General features: G+C 34.8%; 1 protein-coding gene across 4 annotated transcripts in view; it reads left to right on the forward strand.

Annotated features, from left to right (window-relative positions):
• Nucleotides 1-19,118, forward strand: part of KYNU (kynureninase) — a 134,333-nt gene extending 115,215 nt beyond the window's left edge. For 3 of the 4 annotated variants that reach the window (XM_082689356.1, XM_082689354.1, XM_082689353.1), the window contains exons 12-15: nt 2,632-2,684; nt 4,776-4,861; nt 11,052-11,282; nt 12,650-19,118. In XM_082689356.1, the coding sequence (XP_082545482.1) occupies nt 2,632-2,684; nt 4,776-4,861; nt 11,052-11,282; nt 12,650-12,787 (508 nt within the window). In that variant the 3' untranslated portion in view covers nt 12,788-19,118. The remainder of the gene's footprint in view (nt 1-2,631; nt 2,685-4,775; nt 4,862-11,051; nt 11,283-12,649) is intronic. The other variant, XM_082689355.1, reaches the window with a different exon arrangement.
• The last annotated feature ends 3,930 nt before the right edge of the window (nt 19,119-23,048 follow it).

The raw sequence follows: 23,048 nt of genomic DNA on the forward strand, positions 1-23,048 counted from the left end.
GAGGGGTGTTTGACAGGTTTTGAGGATCAATCACTTGAAATGAGAAAAAAAAAAACACTAAAACTAAGGTTTGGAAGTTATGCTTGGACTAATAGGCTATGAATTTTTCCCTTCAAGAAAAGGGAAACCATGAGATACTTCAAAGGGTAAAAGCATTAGTTATCTATAATCAACTTTTGTTAACTAATTCTAGATATAAAATTTATATATATACAGAAAAATATATGTATGTGTATATAGAAACACATGTGTATATATATATTCAGAGTATAAAAATAAGCTAATTTTTAGAATTAAAGTTTGAACTAATGAATATGGGTTATAAAATTTTAATTACAGATTTTTTTCTGATGCAACAACAATACATGCTCTCTAGAAAATTCTGGTATAGAAAAGAATAAAACAAATAAAAGATTTTAAAATTTTGACCAGAGTTAAATATAAATGCATTATGTTTTATTGGCTTTTTCATATTTTATTCTAAAATTGTAATAATATTCTAAATATTGTGATCTCCATTTTATCCTTTTTGAATATATATTCTTTTAAATAGGATTTTTGTAATGGCTTCAGTGGTATTCCATTGTATGAAAGCAGTATAATTCATTTTATCAGCTGTTGACATTATAAATAGTATTGTACTTGTGTCTTAGTACATAAATCTTACAGTGTTACTCTGAACACTGTAATCCAAATAGTCTTTTGAATAAATTAGAAAGAGTAAAAGTCCTGGGACAGGAAATTACACATCTTTTTCATATAAATTCTCAGACTGTACTCTTGATAGTTATTTTTTACTTATTCTCATGATTCGACAAAGTCCTCATGAGACTCTTGAGTGGCTCAGTGGGTGAAGCCACTGCTTTCCGCTCAGGTCATGATCCCAAGGTCCTGGGATTGAATCGCATGTCAGGCTCCCTGTTTAGCAGGGAGTCTGTTTCTCCCTCCCCCTGCTTATACCCTCTCTTTCTGACAAATAAATAAATAAAATCTCAGAAAAAGAAAAAAAAAAAGATAAAGGACTCATTTCTTTTTTTTTTTTTTTGAATCTTTGATGAAAATAGGCCTCATTTTTTTTTTAATGATTTTGCCAATTTGATACATGAAGTATGGTCTCATTTTTATGATACTTCACATTTTAAAAATTATTACTGAGATTGAGCCTTTTTTTTCTGAATTTGCGAGATATTTACATTTTTACATTTCTCCTTTTATAATGGCTGGGTAGCTTCAGAGGCATTGTCCCTTCTCTGATGAAAAACTGGGTGAAAACTGATAGGTGCCAAGTAGCACTCTTTTCCCCATCATTGGTTTGTTTTTTGTGTCTGTCTTTTCAACATAGTATTTTAAATACTTATGTCTATCGATATTTGCCTCTGTATTTCCTTTTGATTTTATAGTCAGAAATTTTTCTTTTCAAAACCGTTTAAATATGTGAATATCTTTTCTTTACCCTTGCATTTTTTGCAATGTGACAGTTATAACTCACTAAATTGTTACAGGATCTGAGAACTGCTCTTATACTTTCTTCATTTAAAAAAAAAAAAAGATTTTATATATTTATTGGAGAGCACGAGAGAGCACATGCAAGCAGGGAGAGGGGCAGAGAGAGTGGGAGAGGCAGAGAAGTTTAAGCCTACTCTGCACTGAGAGTGAAACCTAACCAGGGGCTTAATCTCATAATCCCAAAATCATGACCTCAGCCAAACCCAGGAGTCTTAACTGACTGAGCCACCCAGGCACCCTTATTGTTATATTTTCTGTCATGTTCCATTGGCCTCCTTGATGCTTCATTCACTGGTCCTGTGCACATTAATTTCATTGCTCTTATAGCATGATAATAGTACTAGATAGAACACACTCACCATTAGAGTCTTCTGTTTCAAAATTTATTTTCACTCATACATTCTACATAAACTGAAAAATATTTTGCCCAATTCTAACAAAGTGCCTTTGAAATTTTTATTTTGGCAGCATTAAAGCCAAAAATTTCTTTAGATAGAACATAGTACCAGAAATATTGAGTTACTATTTCTCAAATTTTATATTTTTCTTTAAGTTCTAATTCTTTTCCTCTAATATGCACACACACACACATTTATATGACTTCATGCTATTTATTTATTAATCTCACTAAAATATGACATGAATCAATTTCCTTAGAAAGTTATTCAAAGATTTTTGCACAATTATATAGGTTATTCTAACACCATTTCTCATTAAGGAGCCTATTGTGAAAAATATTATTGCATTAAACTATTAAATATTATTACATTAAATTATTGCATTAATTGCTTCTTCTTTTTGAACTTACACATTTGTTTTAAAATTGAAATAAAAGGTCAACATTTTGTTCATTTGAAATAAGAAAAAGATCCTTAAATACAGATTTTCAGATGATTTAACATCACAAAAATAATATAACTAGTAATAAGAATAAAATTGATTTTTATCCTCATTCTTGATAAGGTTATAAATATTAATTGCCTTATGATATCATCTAACATGTATATGCTTAAATATTTGATGACTCGCATCACAAATGGTTTTGGTATGAAGACCCCAGATTCCTGTGTTAATCGCAGTTATTTTTATAGATCAAAATATCTGATGTTGTTATTTATGTTTTAGGTTAGTGGGATGGTTTGGCCATGAACTCAGCACCCGATTTAAGATGGATAACAGTAAGTGTATTCAGTTTCACTTTCCAAGTCATTTTATTTTACCTTTATTTCAATTTTCATCTGTCTTCGTATGATATGTAATGTACAGGCCTCATGGAGAGTGCACTTTGAAAATGCCACTGAGAATTCTTAAAATAAGAAATGACATTTCCAGAGTGTAAAACTAAGTGTTTGTAGATTTTAGCATGAATTTGAGTCTATCCCTTTGTAGGGAGATAAGTGGAAGGGAAATGTAATGTACAAGACTGAGATCTCATCAACACTGAGGACCCAAAACATCAGGCAGTGAGGACAGAAAGGAATGTTTTGCTTGTAGTCAGACCCGGAGAGACAGGTGTCAATCGCACTTTGCTGCTTAATCGTTTTGTGATGCTGCACAAATTACATCATCTTGGGTTTATTGTTTTCCTTCTCACATATCTAATGTGAATAATAAAATCTGTGTCTCTCGGGGTCTGATGGGAGAGTGAGACAGGTTCAAAGCTGTAAACCAAGTAGCACATACATAATAGTGCTATCGAATAAATGTTCGTTTTTAGCTCACTTTTGTCAGTTTTTCCTTTTGTGGCTTTTGCCACACACCAAACAATAGCAGTTGAACCCCAGCAGATAGAAATAAAAGTACACCACGTGCGGCGTGCCGCCCCACTGTCCTACTTTTTCCTGAGTGACTGACTCTATTCTTCAGTCACGTTGGAGACAGAAAGCTTCCTAAATGTTTTGAGAGTTTCAGTTCAATTTGACCCTTCAGACTGCTACCAACCTGAATTAAATATTTTAAATAAATTCACATTTGCAAAAAACAAGATACAAATGATTAAGTCGGGCTCTTTCATTCAAATCAAGAAACCTGTATTTTATCCTGGCTGCTGAAATCATTAGCTCTGTGGTTATGCCAGTTACTTAAATCTTTTGTGATGGGTTTTCTTATCTGTAAACGAGAGAATTGGACTATATCAGGAGTGGGCAAAGTCTCTCTCTGAAGGGCTAAAGATGAGATCTTTTAACCTTTTGTAGCTATGCTGTCTCTCTGGCAAATACTCAGTTCTGCCATTGTGCTTCCAACATGGTCATAGACATAAAAGAGTGAATGTGGCTATGTTCCAATGAAACTTTGTTTAAAAAACAAGTCGAGGGCCAGATTTGGTCCCCAGGACATAGTTTATTTAGCCCTGGATTAGATGCATCTCTAAAGACCTAGAATACGTTCTAATGCTCTTTAAGTCAGTCTTAGCTTTAGTTCGATCTCCAACTAGCAATCTTAACTCGATTGCATTCGATTGGCTACTATTCAATCTAATTGATTCTAATTAGGATATCTGTTATTAATTTACCTTTTAAATATGTCATACTAAAATCATTTTTTTAAAAGATTTTATTTATTTGTTTGACAGAGAGAGAGATTACAAGTAGGCAGAGCAGCAGGCAGAGAAAGAGGGGGGGAAGCAGGCTCCCCGCCTGGCAGAGAACCCGACGTGGGGTTCAATCCCAGGACCCTGAGACCACGACCCGAACTGAAGGCAGAGGCTTAACCCATTGAACTACCCAGTCACCCCTTAAATCATTTTTTTAAAAGCCTTTGTCCCCCTAGTAGAAGCCAAATGACCTGATAATCTTAGTGCTGAAAGTCACCTTCCTAGGTCATTTCAATCACATTTCTGCCTTTGGATGGCATTACAATTACAAACCATTAAAATCTTGATGTTTTTCTCTCATTGACATGGTTTTCTAGTAGAAAAAGCAAAGCATGGGCAGAATGAGGAACGCTGATTTGGGAGTGGGAGGACAGAGGATGTGGTTCAGAGTAGAAAAGATCATTTTTATGGTCTAAGAGCTCTAGGATTTGGTAGGCTGCTATGAAATAGGGGCAGGGGAGACAGACATTGCAGGTGAAGGAAAAAAAATATGCCACTATTTTAGGTCCATGGAGTCTCTTTTAAATACCTCAGAAAACCTAGTAATAAAAAGTTTTAAATATTACTCTTTCTCTCTACTACCTCAGTGTCATTAAAAAAAAAAAACAAAACCCCACAGAGGACATTTTTTAAGGTGCATTCTATTTAAAAAAATGACATGATGTTTAATTTTCAGAACTACAGTTGATCCCTGGGGTCGGTGGATTTCGAATTTCAAACCCTCCCATTTTGTTGGTCTGCTCCTTACATGCTAGTTTAGAGGTAAGTGATCTATGCTTCAACTTCACACATCTTATATTTTTTTAAAGATTTATTTACTTATTTATTTATTTGACAAAGGGAGAGATCACAAGAAGGCAGAGATGCAGGCAGAGAGAGAGAAGAGAAAGCAGGTTCCCTGCTGAGCAGAGAGCCCGATGCGGGGCTTGATCCCAGGATGCCCAGGACTCTGGGATCATGACCCGAACCGAAGGCAGAGGTCTTAACCCACGAGCCACCCAGGCGCCCCTTCAACTTTACACATCTTGACCAATGTCTTTACTTGGCTGTGACCTGTCGTAGGACCATCTCTGCTAAACAGCAAGATTAATGTGACTGTGTATAAACAGTGATCAAGGCCAGTGTTCTTCAGGACAGTGACTGTGGCCTAATTGCCATCTTTTATTTCTATCCCCAGCCTCAGCACGGTGATTGGCACATAATAAACGTTGGCACTTGATAAATGTTTTGAAACTGAGCCAGGGAATACATGTTTTTAGTTCCACTTAGAATTTGTATGAACTTAAATAAGTTGTTCAATCTTCTCATGGTCTCTCTATTACAAAATAACCATGCAATATTTAATTCTTCTTTAATTTACTTATTCAGCATTTATCTATTAAAGTATTATGTGCTGGACATTGTTGTGATTACTGGGGACTCTGCTGCTGCTGGTTCTGGGAGTCAATGAAAAGTGTCTTGTCTCAAAGTGCCATGTCACAGAACTATATACTTAAGGAAAAAAAATAGAATCCTTCAAAGTAAGCCAAAGATTGAGTAAGGTTGTCTCAAGAGGTTAAGCTGATTTTTTTAAAAATTGGAGTGTCTGTGGCATTATATTCTTGTATAATCTCTACTATTACTGCCTTAGTATAGATTTTTTAGTAAATTCATACTTATAGTTAAAATTAGTTTTACCCTAATCAATGATATTCAAGGAATCAACTTGGTTTTCTAGATGTGTTTATCTACCTTTCTACCTATTTATATAAATATATACTTATGTTTAAGTATGTTTATGTTAATATTCATATGTATATCTATGTAACTTAATTATTTGGATATTAATTTCAGTATGAGAGTAAATTTATTTAAGTAAATATATATTAAATAATTATATGCTATATAATTAATATTAATACATATATTAAGTAAATATATTTTTATATACATACATAGAGTAAAATATATTTTAGGTAGATATGTACGGGTTTTTTGTAAATATGCATTTCTAACAGATTTTAAATATATAGCTATTCAAAAGAGAATTTGACTTTTTTAACTTAAAGTGTTTTAAGATCATCTAGTTTGTGATATTTTAGGAAATCCTGTTGTGGAGTATTTCGGAATGAATGAATGGATAGACTTCGAAGATCTTTTCTAAACCTAAATTCTAGAATTTTGTGACCATGCAAAGCAGTTTCTCACTTTAGCCACTGGGTGGCAGTGTCAAGTTTTTTTTTTTTTTTTTTTTTTTTTTTTTTTTTTTTTTAAATACAACCTTACCACTACACAGTGGTAATTAACTCATTTCACTTCATCCCCATTTAAAAAGCACCTTCTCAGTGTGACCACTAGATGGAGCTTGTGTTGTTTACGCTTTTTAGGCAGGTTTTTAAAAAAAATTTTTTTTAATTGAAAATAGACCCAGTAACAAGATTTTCTCAGCCAGTGAAAAAAAATTTTTAAATTTTTAAAAATTTTTTTTTGGGGGGAGTAGTGAGAGAATCTGCTTAGCAAGTTAGATAATGATATTTGAATTGTTTTTACAGTATCTATTCAGAGCAACACTTCTGTTAAATGTTTTAAAATGAAATAAAATTTTGCTCACTTTGCAAGTTTGTATCAGGAAGAAAATAAGTTTCAGTGTGAAAACACCAAGGTGTACCTTAGGAAGAACTAGTACTAAAGTTATTTGGTCTGATTTTCCTTATCTTTGCAAATGGGTTTTCAGCCAGATCTAGAAATTTTAGATACTCTAACTTTCATATGTTTCTGCAATGGACTGGTTTCAAGTATTTACCCCTTCTGCTATGAGAAAGAAATCACATTTTCAGTTTTTCTACCACTGGTTCTCCAGGCTAGGCTTGAATGATAAAAAGCACAGAAATGTTTACCGCCACATCACACTGTATTATAGTCACCTGGACAAAGTTTTTGTTTTCAGCTGGAATCTGAAGATTGATTTATTTTCTTTCTTTAACACTTAAACTTAGCAAAAACCCTCTAAAACCAACAAGAAGTGGGATTGTACTTCTCTGGAGCATCTTATCACTTACGTATTTCTCTTGAGCCTCTTAGAAATACCTTAAGTTATTTGCTGCTGGGCTCCATTCTAACCAAAATTATTATTATTTTTTTAAAGACTTTATTTATTTATTTGACAGACAGAGATCACAAGTAGGCAGAGAGACAGAGGGAAGCAGGCTCCCTGCTGAGCAAAGAGCCTGATATGGGGCTCGATCCCAGAACTCTGGGATCATGACCTGAGCCGAAGGCAGAGAGGCTTTAACCCACTGAGCCACCCAGGTGCCCCTAACCAAAATTATTTTTAACTAATCCAGCATTGTGTTGAAAAAGTGTTTTTTGAAATTCTTCCTCCTCATTATAAATTGCAAAATTCTGAAATGACAAAACAGTGCATCTCTTTGCTTCTTATTCTTTACCTAAGCACTAAAATGTTCTACTCCCTAGATGCCACATGAGTAAGCATGAGGGCCGCCGTTATGTTGTTCATGCCCTTGTTTACATTATAGCATTATAAGAGACAGGTAATTAAAGTTCAAATAAATGAGAAATAGATGCATGAATCAAAGTGCCTTTTCTTGTAGCTACTTGTCTTTCAAAAAATATCCAACATAGTCAGAAATCAACTGGAGGAGAGATTCTAAACCTAAGAATCAGTGCACATGGATATGATACCAGCTTGACAATATGATCTTTTAAAATATTAATACGATTTTGTTTATAATGACTTGTGCATTCAGTTGAATGATGGTATGAAGAATAGCACCTTATAATCATTTTCAAACTGTCTTTTTTTATATATTATTGGCTATTTATACCACATATTTTTTCTTTTAAGATTTTATTTATTTATTTGACAGAGATCACAAGTAGGCAGAGAAGCAGGCAGAGACAGAGAAGGAAGCAGGCTCCCCGCTGAGCAGAGAGCTTGATGCAGGGCTCGATCCCAGGACCCTGAGATCATGACCTGAGCCTAAAGCAGAGGCTTTAATACACTGAGCCACCCAGCGGCCTCTATACCACATATTTATATAGTACAAATAGAAATATGTATGATACAAATACAGTACAAAATATGGTAAGAACCAGGAGGCATACTGTAGCCCTCATAGGGACACTGAGTGTGACCTTAGGTGACAACTGTCACTTGACTACATGTACTCTTGAGTTCATTTGTCTCATTTTTAAAATGAAGATATTAATAGAAAATTACTTCAGAAATCTCAGTTTTCCAACTGCTAACTTGAAATAAAAATATATCTGTTGTATTTTGAAGGGCTATGCTTGTATTCAGTGATAGGTAGACGATTTTAGACTTTTCAGTATATGATTTATAATGAAATAAATAGCTCCAAAATACAAAATTGGAGCATTCAATTAAAATATACATCAAGTAAAAAGAAGTGTACTGTGTGATTCCTCAGAAAGTGATTAGGTGGCCAATTTTAAGAATTTTAGAGAAAAAAATGTGACAGTAGAAAACATCATACTATACTTATTTTTTCTCATTTAAACTTCTCTAACTTTTTTAGCTTTGTATTCATTTTTCTTGGTAAGAAAAATAACCCATGTAGTTGAAATTCTGCCAAAAATTGTTATAAGCTGAATATTTTCAAACTACAGTTTTCAGTTTTTCTAATTAAAAAAAAAAATTCTTTCTCAGTACAGAAAGCATAGAAATAATGAGATACCAACCATAAGTTTATTGTATTCTTCAGTTAATTCCTGTTATCCCCTCTTAATATTTTTTAAAAATATTTAATTTATTTATTTGAAAGAGAGAATGAGAGAGAGAGCATGCATGCATACGAGAGTGGGGAGGGGTAGAGGGAGAAGCAGAGTCCCCGCAGAGCAGTGAGCCTGTTACAGGAGTGGATTCCAGGATCATGATTCAAGTTAAAGGCAGTTGCTTAACCACCTGAGCCACCCAGCCACGACCACCCCCTTTTAATATTTTTATGTGAGTTCTCAGAACAGACCTTTATAGCCTCTGACAGGATTTTAAGAGTGCCTCATAGTCTAGCTGCCCTTAATGTGGTTTAATGATGGAAAATGGTTTCATATTTAAAAGTTATTTTATTATCAAAGAGTACGGTATGTTAAATTTGGGACTACTTGTCATAAAAAAATGGGTTTCTAGCTATCAGAGAAATCTGCAAAAACAAAATCTCCTTTAAAAAAACCTATAAACTTAAGTAATATTCCCCAAAGTCTTACTAACCTAAGAATACAAATGCAATATCATTAAAAGTAGTGCTTCACACATTGCTCCTACCTGTATCTTATGGGGCTTATAGCAGAACCAGAAAATTTTTCAGAATTATTTATAAATCAAATGTTCCTTGAATTACTATTAATTTCCAAAGAGAAGCTCGGAAAATTTCCTCTCCTATTCTTTTACTCCTACCCTGCCAACAAAACCACTGGTGGGTCGTGCTTTGCTTCTCTCTGCCCCTGCCCTCTGTGAGAATTGATTCTTGCTATAGGCTCTCTTGATCCAAAAGTTCGCTGTGTTCCCTTGAGTCTGCCTTGTGCCAGATCCACTCACATTTTGTTTTATAGCAGACAGTGAAGAGATGGCTCCTGTCAGATGCCGTGTAGTTCGGGCTACCTGAGTGACTCGGGTTACCTCCTTGTACTGCCCATCCCAGATACCTTCTGAGATCTACACACCTCGACCTGCTTCCACAGTCTGTGATGTGTGGTTGAGGACAGAGACCAATGCCATTCTGTCCCGTTTCTCCCATCTTCCTTGGATACCGTTACCTTCGATACAAATCCCTTTTGTCTCCTTCAGCCAAATCTGCAGCTTCCGTGCCGTACAGATCAAGGAAATCTTTGCCCAGATGGTTGGAGTTCTATTAGAATGCCTGCTCACACATGCCCCGCGCATACACAGAAATAACTATTTTCCCAAGCTTCATAAAGTCTAGATGTCACTGAACGACCCTGTCTTTGCTCTGTGACATAACATGATACAGAAAAGGGATAGTAAGCGACATGCCAGTGCATCACGCTGTTTGAAGTTCATTCAGTTCTTATATGTAGGATATATTTTGAAACTCTGTTTGACCTGAAGAGATAAGCTAGAAAAGCATGTCTGTTTTGACCTCTAGTGTTCCAACAACAGTTACTGTGTGCACTTGTCACTCATCTTAATATAAAACACCTCAGGCAGCAAATGGCATGTGTTCACACCAGTGCTGGAGTTTAGCAGGGGAAAAAATGATGAAAGAAGAAGGAAAGATAAATGGAAAGAGTGAGAGGGAGAGAGGGAAGAGAGACAGAAACACACACACAGAAACGCGAGCCTACCGGCCTCAGTACTAACATATATATTATCTAACATCACGTGCTTCCCTGTCTGACAGTACTTGTTTTATTATTTAACTGCTTATTTCCTGACTGTTAACTGGGGAGATTCAGGAATTGGTAGGACAATTAAAAGTAATCTCGGTCACACTGCCTTTCGTATGTACAAGCGTGTTTAGCCCTTATTATACTGTGTGGATCAAAAAACTATCAGAATTAAAAAAAAAAAAAGGTCTTCTTGATTGTGGTTAAGTAAAATGGTTGTGAGGAAAAGGTTTGAATTCCATTATGTTTAAATGCATTTGTTAAGGTATGTTTTCTTACATTAATTATACTAAGTTGACTTAAAATAACTCTAAAAGAATGTTATCCTAACTTATTTTTCTTCTTCTTCTCTTGCAAGTATTGTTTAAATGACATTTGTATGGTTTTTCCTGTCACAGCAACTTTATATTCGGCTTTCAGTGGCCAAGCATTTAAAAGAGGACATGTTTTTACGAAGGATTATCTAAAATGGGATGTTTTTGGAAAGGTCGAAAGTGGGCATTTCCTTTTTTAACATGGTTCTCGGTTAATTTTTGCTTCGTTGTACATCAACAAGACACTGTTAATCAGATTGCTTCTTTTTCTGTAGATCTTTAAGCAAGCAACTATGAAAGCATTGAGGAGAAAATCTATTTTGCTCACTGGTTATCTGGAATACTTGATCAAGCATTATTATAACAAAGATAAAGCAGATACCAAGAAACCATTTGTGAACATAATTACTCCAGCCAGCATAGAGGACCGCGGATGCCAGCTTACACTAACGTTTTCTGTTCCAATAAAATGTGTTTTCCAAGAACTAGAAAAACGAGGAGTGGTTGTAAGTATATCTCTTGCTTTGCTACCCGGTTTTCTCTCTGGGTTGCATGTTGGGGATAAAATTGGGGTTCTTTGGTTAATTTACTGTTGCATGTTATTTCACATCGGTCAGTCAATGAGGATATATTGCCAACTAAATATTCATCACTGTGCTAACTGAAGGCATAGAGCTCTGTTGTTTCTGATAAAAGGGAAGAAGCCACAAATTTTGAATATAGGAACCCGTCTTCTATAATTTATTCATTCTGTTCATTACAGTTTGAGCCGAAAAAAAAAAAAATGTTTCATTATAATCAATGAAGACATGTTTTCACTAGTTTCTACCAGTGAAAGCCCAAATATGTATGTTTATTGAATATACAGAATTAAATAACATAACAGTGGGGAGGAAGAAAAGAAGTCAGTTTTATTTAGCTGTTTGTTTGAGCCAAGGCATTCCAACCTTGTCATTTAGTCAAAAAAGAACTGCAAACCCATCTCAGGTGTGTTAACATTGTAGGGAATATATATATTTTTTTAAACCCTGAGGCCCTTAATGATCTGTTTATAGTCTCTTGAAGAAAATAAGCGTTAGTAGGGTCATTTCAGGAGAAATGGTGGTCATGTATCTATCTCCAGGGACAGCATGGTTTATCATGTGGTCCTGTCTCTCCTGAGGAGACGGTATCTCAGATTCCAGAGGCACGGATCCGTAATTCAGTGTTCCAAGTCAAGTTTTACCATTTGTAAGCTGTGTGCTCCAGGAAAGTTAATTCACCTCTATTGGTTTGAGTTTTCACATCTGCATTTGGGGGGCAAAAATGCCTCCAAAAGTTGTTGTGAGAATTAAATGGTCCAGTGCACATAAACCAAATATTGAGTGTACTAACTCACAGTGGGTATTTTTTTGAAGATCAGTCATAGCGATCTTCAGTCTAGACCAAATCATTTGGGTCCATTTTGTGACATTTCAGAGATAGTGCCAACTCCTTACTGATGTGATAAGAGATTAAAGGATCCAACGTAAAGAATATTGACTAAAACTCTCCATGTCCCGGTATGTTCATTTAAATTCACCCAAGGGTTCTAATCTCTCCAGAGTCTTCCCACCAGTAAATTATATCCATGACTTACTGAACACTTCAAGATGATTGCTGAGTAGATTTCAGGAAAACTTTTGGCTACACATGATATTCATATTTTAGCTATTATTAAGAGGAGAGTTTCCATTAACACAGAAACATGCTTTACTACAAGTAAAAAAAAAGTTTATATATTAAGTTTTAGGGAAATTAGCATAATTGTTTTAAGTTTATCTTGAGTGTAGATTTTTCATCATGTGAGTAATGATAATGTTATTGTGACTTTATTTCCTACCCCCCCCCACAGTGTGACAAGCGAGAACCAAATGGCATCCGAGTGGCTCCAGTTCCTCTCTACAACTCTTTTCATGATGTTCATAAGTTTATCAGTCTCCTCACTTCTGCACTTGACTCTGAAGAGATCAAAAAGAGCAGCGTTTTCTAGAACAACTTCAGCAAGTGTTACTGAAAGTTTCTATGGTTATTTTATTATTATTTTCAAATTTTAATGATTAGAAGTTTTCTAAGACTGATTACACATACTTGGCAATGAATTATATACTTTACAGAAAAATCTGAAATATCTTTTCCAAGAGTCTGTGATCTGAGGAATCCACATGTCTGTCCAATTTCTTCATACTTGGTGGATCAAAGTTTTACTGGTTTAAGTATTATGTACACAATCTTAGCCATCATATTTCGTGGTCAGTGAATGTTTTATGTTGACTTAATTTATAATTTGACAACTTCATAATATGTGTGCGGTTCTTTTGTGTCAATTTTAGAAATGTTACTTTAGTTTTAATTTACCAAAGAGTTTCTTATAGTCACTATAATTTCACAGTCTGATAGATGCATGATTTTGCAGTATTCCATCCAACTCTAAGGAAGAAAAAATATATTTTCTAGGACAGTAGCTTTCAAATATTTTGGCCATGGCCCACACTAAGAAATATATTTAATCTCAGAGACTAGTATTTATATGTGTTTATACCTTATTTATTGATTCTAATATATAAATTGTATCATATTTTAACATCTGTGACAGAATTTATTTTTCAGTTTTTAGTCAACAATTCTTATAGTTGCCACTGACCATTCTGTCATGTTACCATCCCTGGCATCAGCATGCTTCTCACAGTGAACAGATGATTTTTAAAAAGAGGCATCTATAGAAAAAGCAGAAGTGTCATAAATTATTGGTCTATGCTGTACCATTTATTATTCACTTTCTCTTATTACAGTAAGTGTTGGTTGAGACTTATTACATTTATTTCCAAGCTAACTCTTGGGTCCTAATCCATTTTACAAAGTTTGTTCCTTATTTTTTTAATGGGGACTTGTGCTGATAGAAGTCTGTCCATGGTACCTGTCTTTGCAGTGGTGAAACGAGTCATCCCGAGATACTTGTGACTAAGAATTAGAATTAGCAAATGAGTGCTTCATCTCTCCCCTTCTGACCCGAATCTATGGGCCATTCTTTCCACTAGGAAACTACAGTCACACTCAACCCTATAGGACTTTCCTGGTTTTCAGCTGTTGTTGCTACAGCTACTATTCATGAATTGGCAAAATAGTCTACATTCATATACCTGGGCAGGAAGAAGGAATGACTACACATAATTAGTACCCCTGATGAACAAATTTGAATGAAATTAACTTAGACAACCGTTAGAGTTAAATAAAAAGATGCAGAACTGACAGCAGTATCAGCACCTATGGTGATAAATGTATTGAGTACTCGCCATGTACCATGTATGGTGCTGATCTATTCATACGTTATCTTATTTATCTTATTTGACCCTGCACAACTTCACAGAGAAGAAATCGTTTTGAATCTCATAGAAGTAAGCAAAACAGACATGGTTTCAGTTCTCAGGAAACATGCAGCTTAGTGGGAGAAAGAGGTAATAAAACATACAAACACCCAAATAAATATATGATTACAAACTATAGGCTTTATGAAAGAAAAACATGATACTATAAGAGAAAAATCTCAAGCTTATTAATTAGATGGCCAAGTAAGGGTGTATGAAAGTGATTGTAAGTTTCAAGTTCTTAAATACCGTGCAAAAAAATAATAAAAAAAAAAAGAATTCTTGCTAATCACATTAAAATCACATCAAATTATGTATACTAATTATTCAAAGAATAATCAATACTATGTCCTCAATCACACAGGCTAGGAAGCAGAGTATTAGAAATGCCCTTTTCTCTGCTTGTATTCCCCTTCCTCCTCAAATCCAGAGATAACCATTGAATAATATTTTGTGTTAACCATTCCCTTATTTTCATTGAAGGTTTATATCTATGTATATATCCATAAAAATACATTAGCCAATACTGTCTGTGTGTGAACATCGTGTAAATATAATTGTATATATTCTGCTTCTTTTACTCAAAATCAAGTTTTTGAGATTTACCCATTTGTTACATACAGCTTTGTACCCATTTTCATTGCTGCTCAGTGTTCTGGTATATAATTGGAGTTACTAATTGTGTATTTATTCTTGGAGTTACTCATTTTCCATGACTAATGAACATTGAGTTTTTCCAAATATTTTTAACATTGCAACAATGCTGCTATTAACATTCTTGGTACACAGGTTCAAATGTTTGCCTAGGACATATAACTCTGAAAATGTTGGGTCATAGAACACACACATGTTCAACTTCACAGTGCAACATTAAACTCTTCTCCCAAGAGGTTGGACCTCTAACCAATATTAACCAGTACTAACATTTCCTACTTCTAACCAGTAGGAAATGAGGTTTCTCTTGATCCTTGCCAATAGTAGCTGCTGATCGCTTTTGTCATGTATGCCGGCTAAAATAGGGTGATTACTGAACTAACAGAATGAATGTATAACTGCCACAGAAGTAGGAGGAACATAATGAATACATATACATACACTGCAGTTTATGCTTCCCAAACTGTCCTTTATCTGTGGACTGAGCCAACACTAGAATTTTACCTGAGTTTTATCTTTGCTCAGCTCTTTTCCTTTCCCATGTTGTCTGGGAACTTGTCTGAAGTTTTCCTGATGAGCTCCCTTCAATAAAACATAATAATCCAGGGGCACCTGGGTGGCTCTGTCGGTTAAGTGTCAGACTCTTGGTTTCCACTTAGGTCACTATCTCGCAGGTTGTGGGATTGAGCCCCCTATGTGGTTCCATGCTCACTGGAGAGTCTGCTTGAAAATTCCCCCTCTGCCCCTCCTTCCACTCACTCTCAAATCTTTTTAAAGAAAACTATATTAATACAAAGCCCAGCCAAAGCTCTGTTTCTAGGAAAGCCAATCTGAGAATTTCTTTCATCTAGTGTTAATAACCATAAGCCTTTTATATTCTATATCTAGCATATGGTAAATTTCAGCTGTTTCTGTTGGTTTTCACAAATAATGCTTATTTTCTTGTGTGTATTCTACTTGTTAACTTTTCTTTTTTCTTTTTCTTTTTCTTTTTGTAGGTTAACTTTAAACCACTCGTTTTATTGACACCCCCCCCCCTTGGAATTCTTTGAGAACTGGGTTAAAGTATGTCTTTCTAAAGATACTCATTTTTGCTTCTGCCAGTTACTCAGGGTCATTTCTAACACAAGAACACTTAAAATTTTTAAAGATTATTTATTGGAGGGGGGAGGGGGAGAGTGAGGGAGGGAGAAACTTTAGCTGACTCCCTGCTGGGGGCAGAGCTGATGTGGGGCTCCATCTCATGACCCTGAGATCACAATCTGAGCCAAAAACAAGAGTTGGATGCTTAACTGTGTCACCCAGGCACCCCTAAAATTTTTGTTTTCAGTGTTTTCAGATCACATGGGTAGTATGAGACTGGATGTGTTAATCCTCACACGGGCCAATTTAGAGTTGCAAATTCTCTGAAGATACTAATTTTTCTTGCTGTTCTTTTACATATTCTTTGGTTGCCAACATTATGTAGGACTCTTGGATCAGTTTACTTAGTTGGCTGGTCCTGAGCTTGTTCAATGTCTCATTTAGTTACCAGCACTGAAGCTCAATGACTTCAGGATATGGCAGAAACTCTTAAGATGGAAACCATACTTTTACTTCCCAGGTTCCTGCTTTTATTTTATTTTGGAGTTCTTCGAATTTCTTACTTTCATGCCATCTCATTTTAAAAGGCTTTTTCTGGCCACTGATTTTTACTTTTGTTTTCCAGTATCTAACCCCCAGCAATATGTCAAATTGTCATGTTTTATGACTAGAAACAAATATTAGGCACTTTCTATTTTCCCAGTAGAAAATGGATTGTGCCTTTTTAATAGTTCATGCACATTTATATAAATGCAATTCTTTTAGAGTAATACCCTTGGGAGCTATGGTAATACATAGAGCTGTCTGTGTAACACTAAAGTAAACTTACCATACAAAACTGACTGGGGGAAAGGCTGGGTGTGAGGGCAATAGCTAAATTTCCAATTAAAGAAACTTTTTCTACAGATATTTTCTGCTAGGTAACTTTCTCCTTGAGGTCAAAACTGTGTGAGTTCACATTCAAATTGTGTTCTGCTTTTGTTCCATAAACTGAAATTGTTAGAGCATTGATTTTTGGGTAAATGTTTTTTGCATCACCTTAAGAAAACTGCGAACACCCTGAAAGCATCATATCATAAAGCACATCATTGGACATCACTGAATTAAGGCATCCTGTAACTGAGATAATGGATTTGATGCTTGTGTGGGTCATTAGCATCTATATTATGTGTTTTTGAAAGATAAAATTCATGTTCTGCCCTCTAGTGATATATTTTAATCTCAGCAAGACATTTATAAAGAAGAGTATTATGGACTAATGCATTTAAACATTTATGATATGTTCTAGTTTATTCCAAATATTTTTATCAATGCTCCAGTTTTCTAACTTCTGACTCTTCTAATTTCAGCTCCTGAGTCTTTTTGATATTACCTAACTTTTTTTTTTTTATTATTTATTGATTTTGGTGTAAGAAGATGCATGCTCACCTTGTATATTTCTTATCTCAATCCTGACATCACTTATTTCTCTAAGAATATGTGTTGCTTTTGGAAGACAATGATATTTAGAAACCATAATCTCAACAGTAAGAGTGCTCATTATAATCAAGTTAATCATAGTTTCCAGGATTTTCAGTTGGCAGAGTTAGGAAATCTATATTTTAAGAGAAATTATATTTAAAATTAGGCAGTAACTATGTCCTTAAAGTGGCGCATCATGAAGGAGGCAGCATCACTTGCACAGTAGTCTCGGGAATTGATGTACTTGAGTCCAGTCAAACTCTTTGGGCTATTTTCCAGTGTAAAAAAACTATGGGGCATAGAGAAGCTAAATGGCCCCACAAAGAAGCAAATGTGGGGGATGCTACATGGCAGCTCACTGGGTTTCCTCAACAAGTCAATGGCATGAATATGGAAGAGGTGAGGGAGAATGGACTGTTCTCATGTAGTGAAACCAAAGAGACATTAGTAAATGCAATTTGTGGATTGTCTTTGGATCTTGATTCAAAGACCATTTTACAAGGAGTAGTAAATCCAATTACTGTGTTTCAAAGGTAATGTGAGGCCACCTGGGTGGCTCAGTAGACTGGTCATGAGCCTGGAGTCCCAGGATTGAGTTCTGCATTGGACTCCCTGCAAATTTGCTGCTCCCTCTGACCCCTCTCCCTTCTCATGCTCTCTCTCTCACTCCTTCTAAAATGAAATAAAATAAAATAAAAACATTTAAAGGCAGTGTAATAACTCTTGTGTGTATGGTGATAGCACTAGTATAGGACCAATAAAAATGCATTGCTGAGAGAATTGAGGACATACTAACAAGGAAGAATTTTATTCAACTTGTTAGCTATGACAGATACTAAGGATGTAAGAAGATATGAATATTTTTAAATAGATACACCCAGCACATGGGAATGAAATGATACAAAGTCTGGAGTTGGCTTTGAAATTCCTCTGTCTCCCCTTCCCCCAATAAGAATGCTAACAAATAAGTTACCACACACTTAATCCACCCACATTATCTTACAGTTCTGCAGGTTACAGTGTCAGCATATATCCCACTAGATCAAACTCAAGGTTTTGGCAGGATTCCTTTCTGGAGGCATTAGGGGAAATTCCCATTTCCTTGCCTTTTTCAGCTTCTAGAAGTTGCCAATATTTCTTGGTTCTGATCTCCATCTTCAAAGCCAGCAATGTTGTATCTCTCTGACACTTCTTTTTTCATAGTCTAATAGCCTCCCTCTTCCACTTTCAAGAGCTTTTGTTATGACATTGGGCCCAACTAGATAATCCAGGTTTATCTCTGTGAAAGCCAATAGATTCATCTTAATTTCACCTGCAGTCATGATTCTCCTCTGCTATATAATGTAAAATATTCATATCTTCTGGTAATTAAGACATGAACCTCCTTGGGGGTCATTACTCTTCACACCACAGGAAGAAATGATGGATGGAAAGGAAGGAAAGAGAAAAATGTATGACAAAATCTTGATAATTCTGAAGAATTTCAAGATTCTACTTTTGTTAATACTTGAAAAATAAGCAATAAATTGTGATGGCTTAGAGAAGAATCCTGAATAACTTCCTCAAAAGTCATGATTTTAACAAAATCATGTATATAATGTTTTCCACCCATATTCTAGGATGGAAACAATCCCTTTTGTCTCCACATGTCAAAAAATTTATCTTTAATTTTCTTATGATGGATTTTGAAAGGAACATATCTTACACTGTATTTGTATATATCTTTTCTCCCTATCTTAATAAAACTTGGTTAATATTTTATGTCTTGTTTTATTTTATTTTATTTTAGTACATCACTTGGTACTTACCACTTGTTGAACATAGATTTTCGCTCTTATAAGCAGGTAATTAATGAGAAGTGTACAGTTATAACAAGTCAAATATGATACCCATTTTTACCTTGAGGCCACCACTGGTATTATCACACTGCATCTTCCTTTGTCTCTAACGGGACTCAAAAGCCCTCTTCCAGTGCCCTATCCAGAAACAAACTTGAGAATGAGTTCCATTATCATAAATAATAATACTTTAAAGCATGTCTTCTCACAGAAGACAAATCAACTAACAAAGAATTTCTGGGTCTCTGTTGAAATCTCAATCACATATATTCACAATAGTATTTTAGGTGAAAAGTGCTGCATTTTTGTGCCAATATTTACTAAACAGAGGTCTTAATTTTCTCTTTCCCCGTTTGTGAGAGTTTCACTTTATGCAGCTCTCCTTGCATTCTATTGTGTTAAAACAGCAAGCTTGTCAAGAATGGAGACATTGCAGTGATATATGCAGAGTCTATGGGAGACATTTTCTCTATGGGTTAAAGTAAGTAGTTGGATCAAAGTCAGGACATAGATGCTACAGCTGGTCTAGGAAAAAATGGCAATTAAGAGGAAAAAAAAGAACAGAAAGAGAGAATCACAGACAGTCTTTTTTTAGGAGGCAACAACAGAACCAGACTGTTTGAAATTGGTAACTGACTCCAAATGTCACATTTTTTCACTGAATTCTAAATAATATTGCTATTTTATAACTGTTACTTGGTTGTATTGATGGCCATATTAACTTATTTCATAACAAACTCGCTACATATATTTTTATACACTATATATATTTGTTATCTTTTTCTTATATTTCCTTCTCTCAACAATACTTAGATTTGAAGAAAAGCATGTTAAAGTTTAAAGGATATTTCTTCAAATGGCTTTCAGTTCAGTCAAAGCTGACACATGTGATCAGTTTTGGTACTTCTGCTAGTACACGTGTGATTATTTATTAGAAAATCTCAAGTTCTTTAAAGATAAAATGTAAAACTGTAAAATAAGACAAGAAAATTGTTTTCAAGTACTTCCTTTGGGAAAGTTGTGTAAGTTACAATCATTTAAGGGAACAAAACTAGTGTATACTAATCTCTATTTTTGTGTTATACTATGTATCTATCTCACAAAAATAATAGTAAATGAATATAAGTGGCATAAATATAGAAAGACCCTCCCACTGAGAAGGGACCAGTGTCAACACACTTTCAAAGCAGGAAGGTAGAGGAGACTGGCAGCAGGAACCTAAAACATAATTCTTTGTGTGACAGAGAAGGATAGGGAAGAGTAGTGATCTGACTCAGGTCAAAGAACCATTGAAATGGATACTAGTTGGAGGTAACAGTTCTTTCTGAAGGCCAGGTGCAGGTGGGATGGTAAACTGGTGGTTGAAAGTCTGTAAAATTCGCTGTTGGACCCCAGATCCTTTCCTCCAACCTGTGCAATCAGAATATTGCATCTTTCCCACACCCACAAAGGCGAGAGTTTACTTCTAGAGAGGATGAACTACTGTAGTTCTGGGCTTAGGGACACGAGGACAGCTGAAGAGATGGATGAACCATTTGTCTGAAAAATGGAGTGATTCAGCAAGATTTTGTATTTTAAGTGGGAAAAGTCCCAATTTATTTCCCCCACTTGGCTCCCAAGAAATTATGCATGTACCCAGGATCACATCCACCATTCCTCCAGCCCGCCTGAGGAAGAGGATTATAAGTACCTCTGGGAAAACTATCCAGTCCAATCTATAAGAGCTACAAATCCTTGTATTGGGTCTCATTGTGGTACAATGCTGCCCACCAATCAAAAAGTTCTGCCCCTGCACAAAATGCTTGCACCTGGTTTTTAGAGTTCCAGTTTTAAAAATGAATGAACACAAAGTATCACCATACATTCGACAATAACATTTAAAATGCAGGATAGAACCCAAAAGAACAAACAGAAAAACAAATAATACAATGGAAAAAGAAAAGAGGAAAAAGTGGGGAAAGTTATAATTAATAATTTCCAAGAGAAAAAAAAAGAAAAACTATGGAGCAAGTGAACTATACACATAAAGAAAACAGAGAGCAAGGAAAAGCTCTTGAAAATTAAAAATAAATCAGAAATTAAAAATTCAAAGGAAATTCTGGAATAGAAAATTGAGGAATTATCTCAAAAGCAGAACAAACAATCCATACAATTACATAATTAATACAAGAGGTCAATGCTTGTTTAAGAGTAGTTAAAAATGAGAGAACAGATGAAATAGAAAGGAGGAAATTGTGTGAAAAAAAATAAACTCTTCAAGAACTCACCCCAAACAAAGATATACCTTCAGAATAAAAAGGGTCATTGAGTATTAAAAATAATAAGTGTATTTTTTAATGTAAATTGCATCACAAGAAAAAATTAAGACATTGGGGATAAAAAGAATATTCTAAAACTTTACAAAGAAAATTAAATTATGCTAGATATATCAACCATCACAATAATATAGAGACTCTAATCACCAAATGTGAAAAGAATAATGAAGTATGCTTTTAAGATTCGGAAGACAAATTATTTTCAATTTCCAAGCCAAAATATCAACTATAATGATACCATATTATCAATAAATGTGAAGGTAGAATAAAGATATTTTCAGGTAGACAATGTCTTGGGATGTTTTCTTCCCACATATTATTTCTCAGTATCTACTGAGAAAGACTGAGCCACAAAAAGGAGAAAAGGAAAAAAAAAAAGGCAAGATTCCCAAATGATCATAAAGAGAAGTCCCAGGACAACAACAGTTCATCAGCCATAGACAGGAACCATATTGTACTAGAACAAATGCTCAGAGACTCCAGGGGAAGGATGGATCTCTCTCTATCTCATTCTCTCTCTTTCCCTTTGCCACCACAAACTGATGAAATACTTAATGTTTGTTGTAGTTCACTGTTCTGAGAAGAGTTTTAAATTTTGTTAGAACTAATTTGAAGATTCAAGTTAGTACGGTGACAATATCAAGCAAATTTAAAAGAAGGCATTACTAACTGTAAAAAAATGATTGTACAATAAAAGAAACATTATCAGAGTAAACTGAATAGTTAGAAGATATATCCTCTAGGTCTAAATTTCATATTACAAAAATGTTACTTTCTCAGTATTTTTTAACATATGTTCCTATTCTGTCATATATTCACAATACCAGCTGTAAATAATATTTATGCAATTGTAAACATGCAAACAATATTGCTGTAATCTAAATCATGATTGTACCATATTAAGAGGGTGAGTGAGGAGAAAATATATTTGTGTCTATGAGGTTGTAGGCATGGAGAGAAGGAGATCTATAATAACTAAATCCTCAATTTCTGGAGTAGGAAAAAAATAATGTTGCAAATACAGAAGATCCAGAAAAACAATAAATTCATATTATTTAAAAATATGGAGCTAAACAGAAGTAGAAACAGCCAAAGTAGTCGAAAGCCATCAAGTCTTGGTTAGCAGGAATTAAAGGGAGCTGTGGTTGGGTCAGGAGGCTACTATTTGGGGCATAAAAGTCAAAATATGTGAAGAAGTACACTGTAAGAGTGAAGTTCACTGATTCTGAAAACAAACTACCAGGTTCAAATATTGGTTATATACCTACCATTCATGTAATCTGGTGACTTCAATGCTCAATGCTTTCATTTCTGTTTGTAAAATCAGATAATAATAGTACTACTTCATAGAGTTGTCCTGCAGATTAACTGGTTAAATACATGACATCATTTAAATAATATGGGGCACACATTACTAGGACAGGCAGTACTTAGCAACAGTCTGTTATTTACATGAATTACTTAAATAAAAAATTTAAAAGAAAGCATAAAATATTGTGCATATGTAGAAAGTAATCAGGAAAGAAGAATCATTGTAT

The sequence above is a fragment of the Mustela nivalis genome (genome assembly GCF_964662115.1).
Source record: "Mustela nivalis genome assembly, chromosome: 11".
NCBI classification, from domain to species: Eukaryota; Metazoa; Chordata; class Mammalia; order Carnivora; family Mustelidae; genus Mustela; species Mustela nivalis.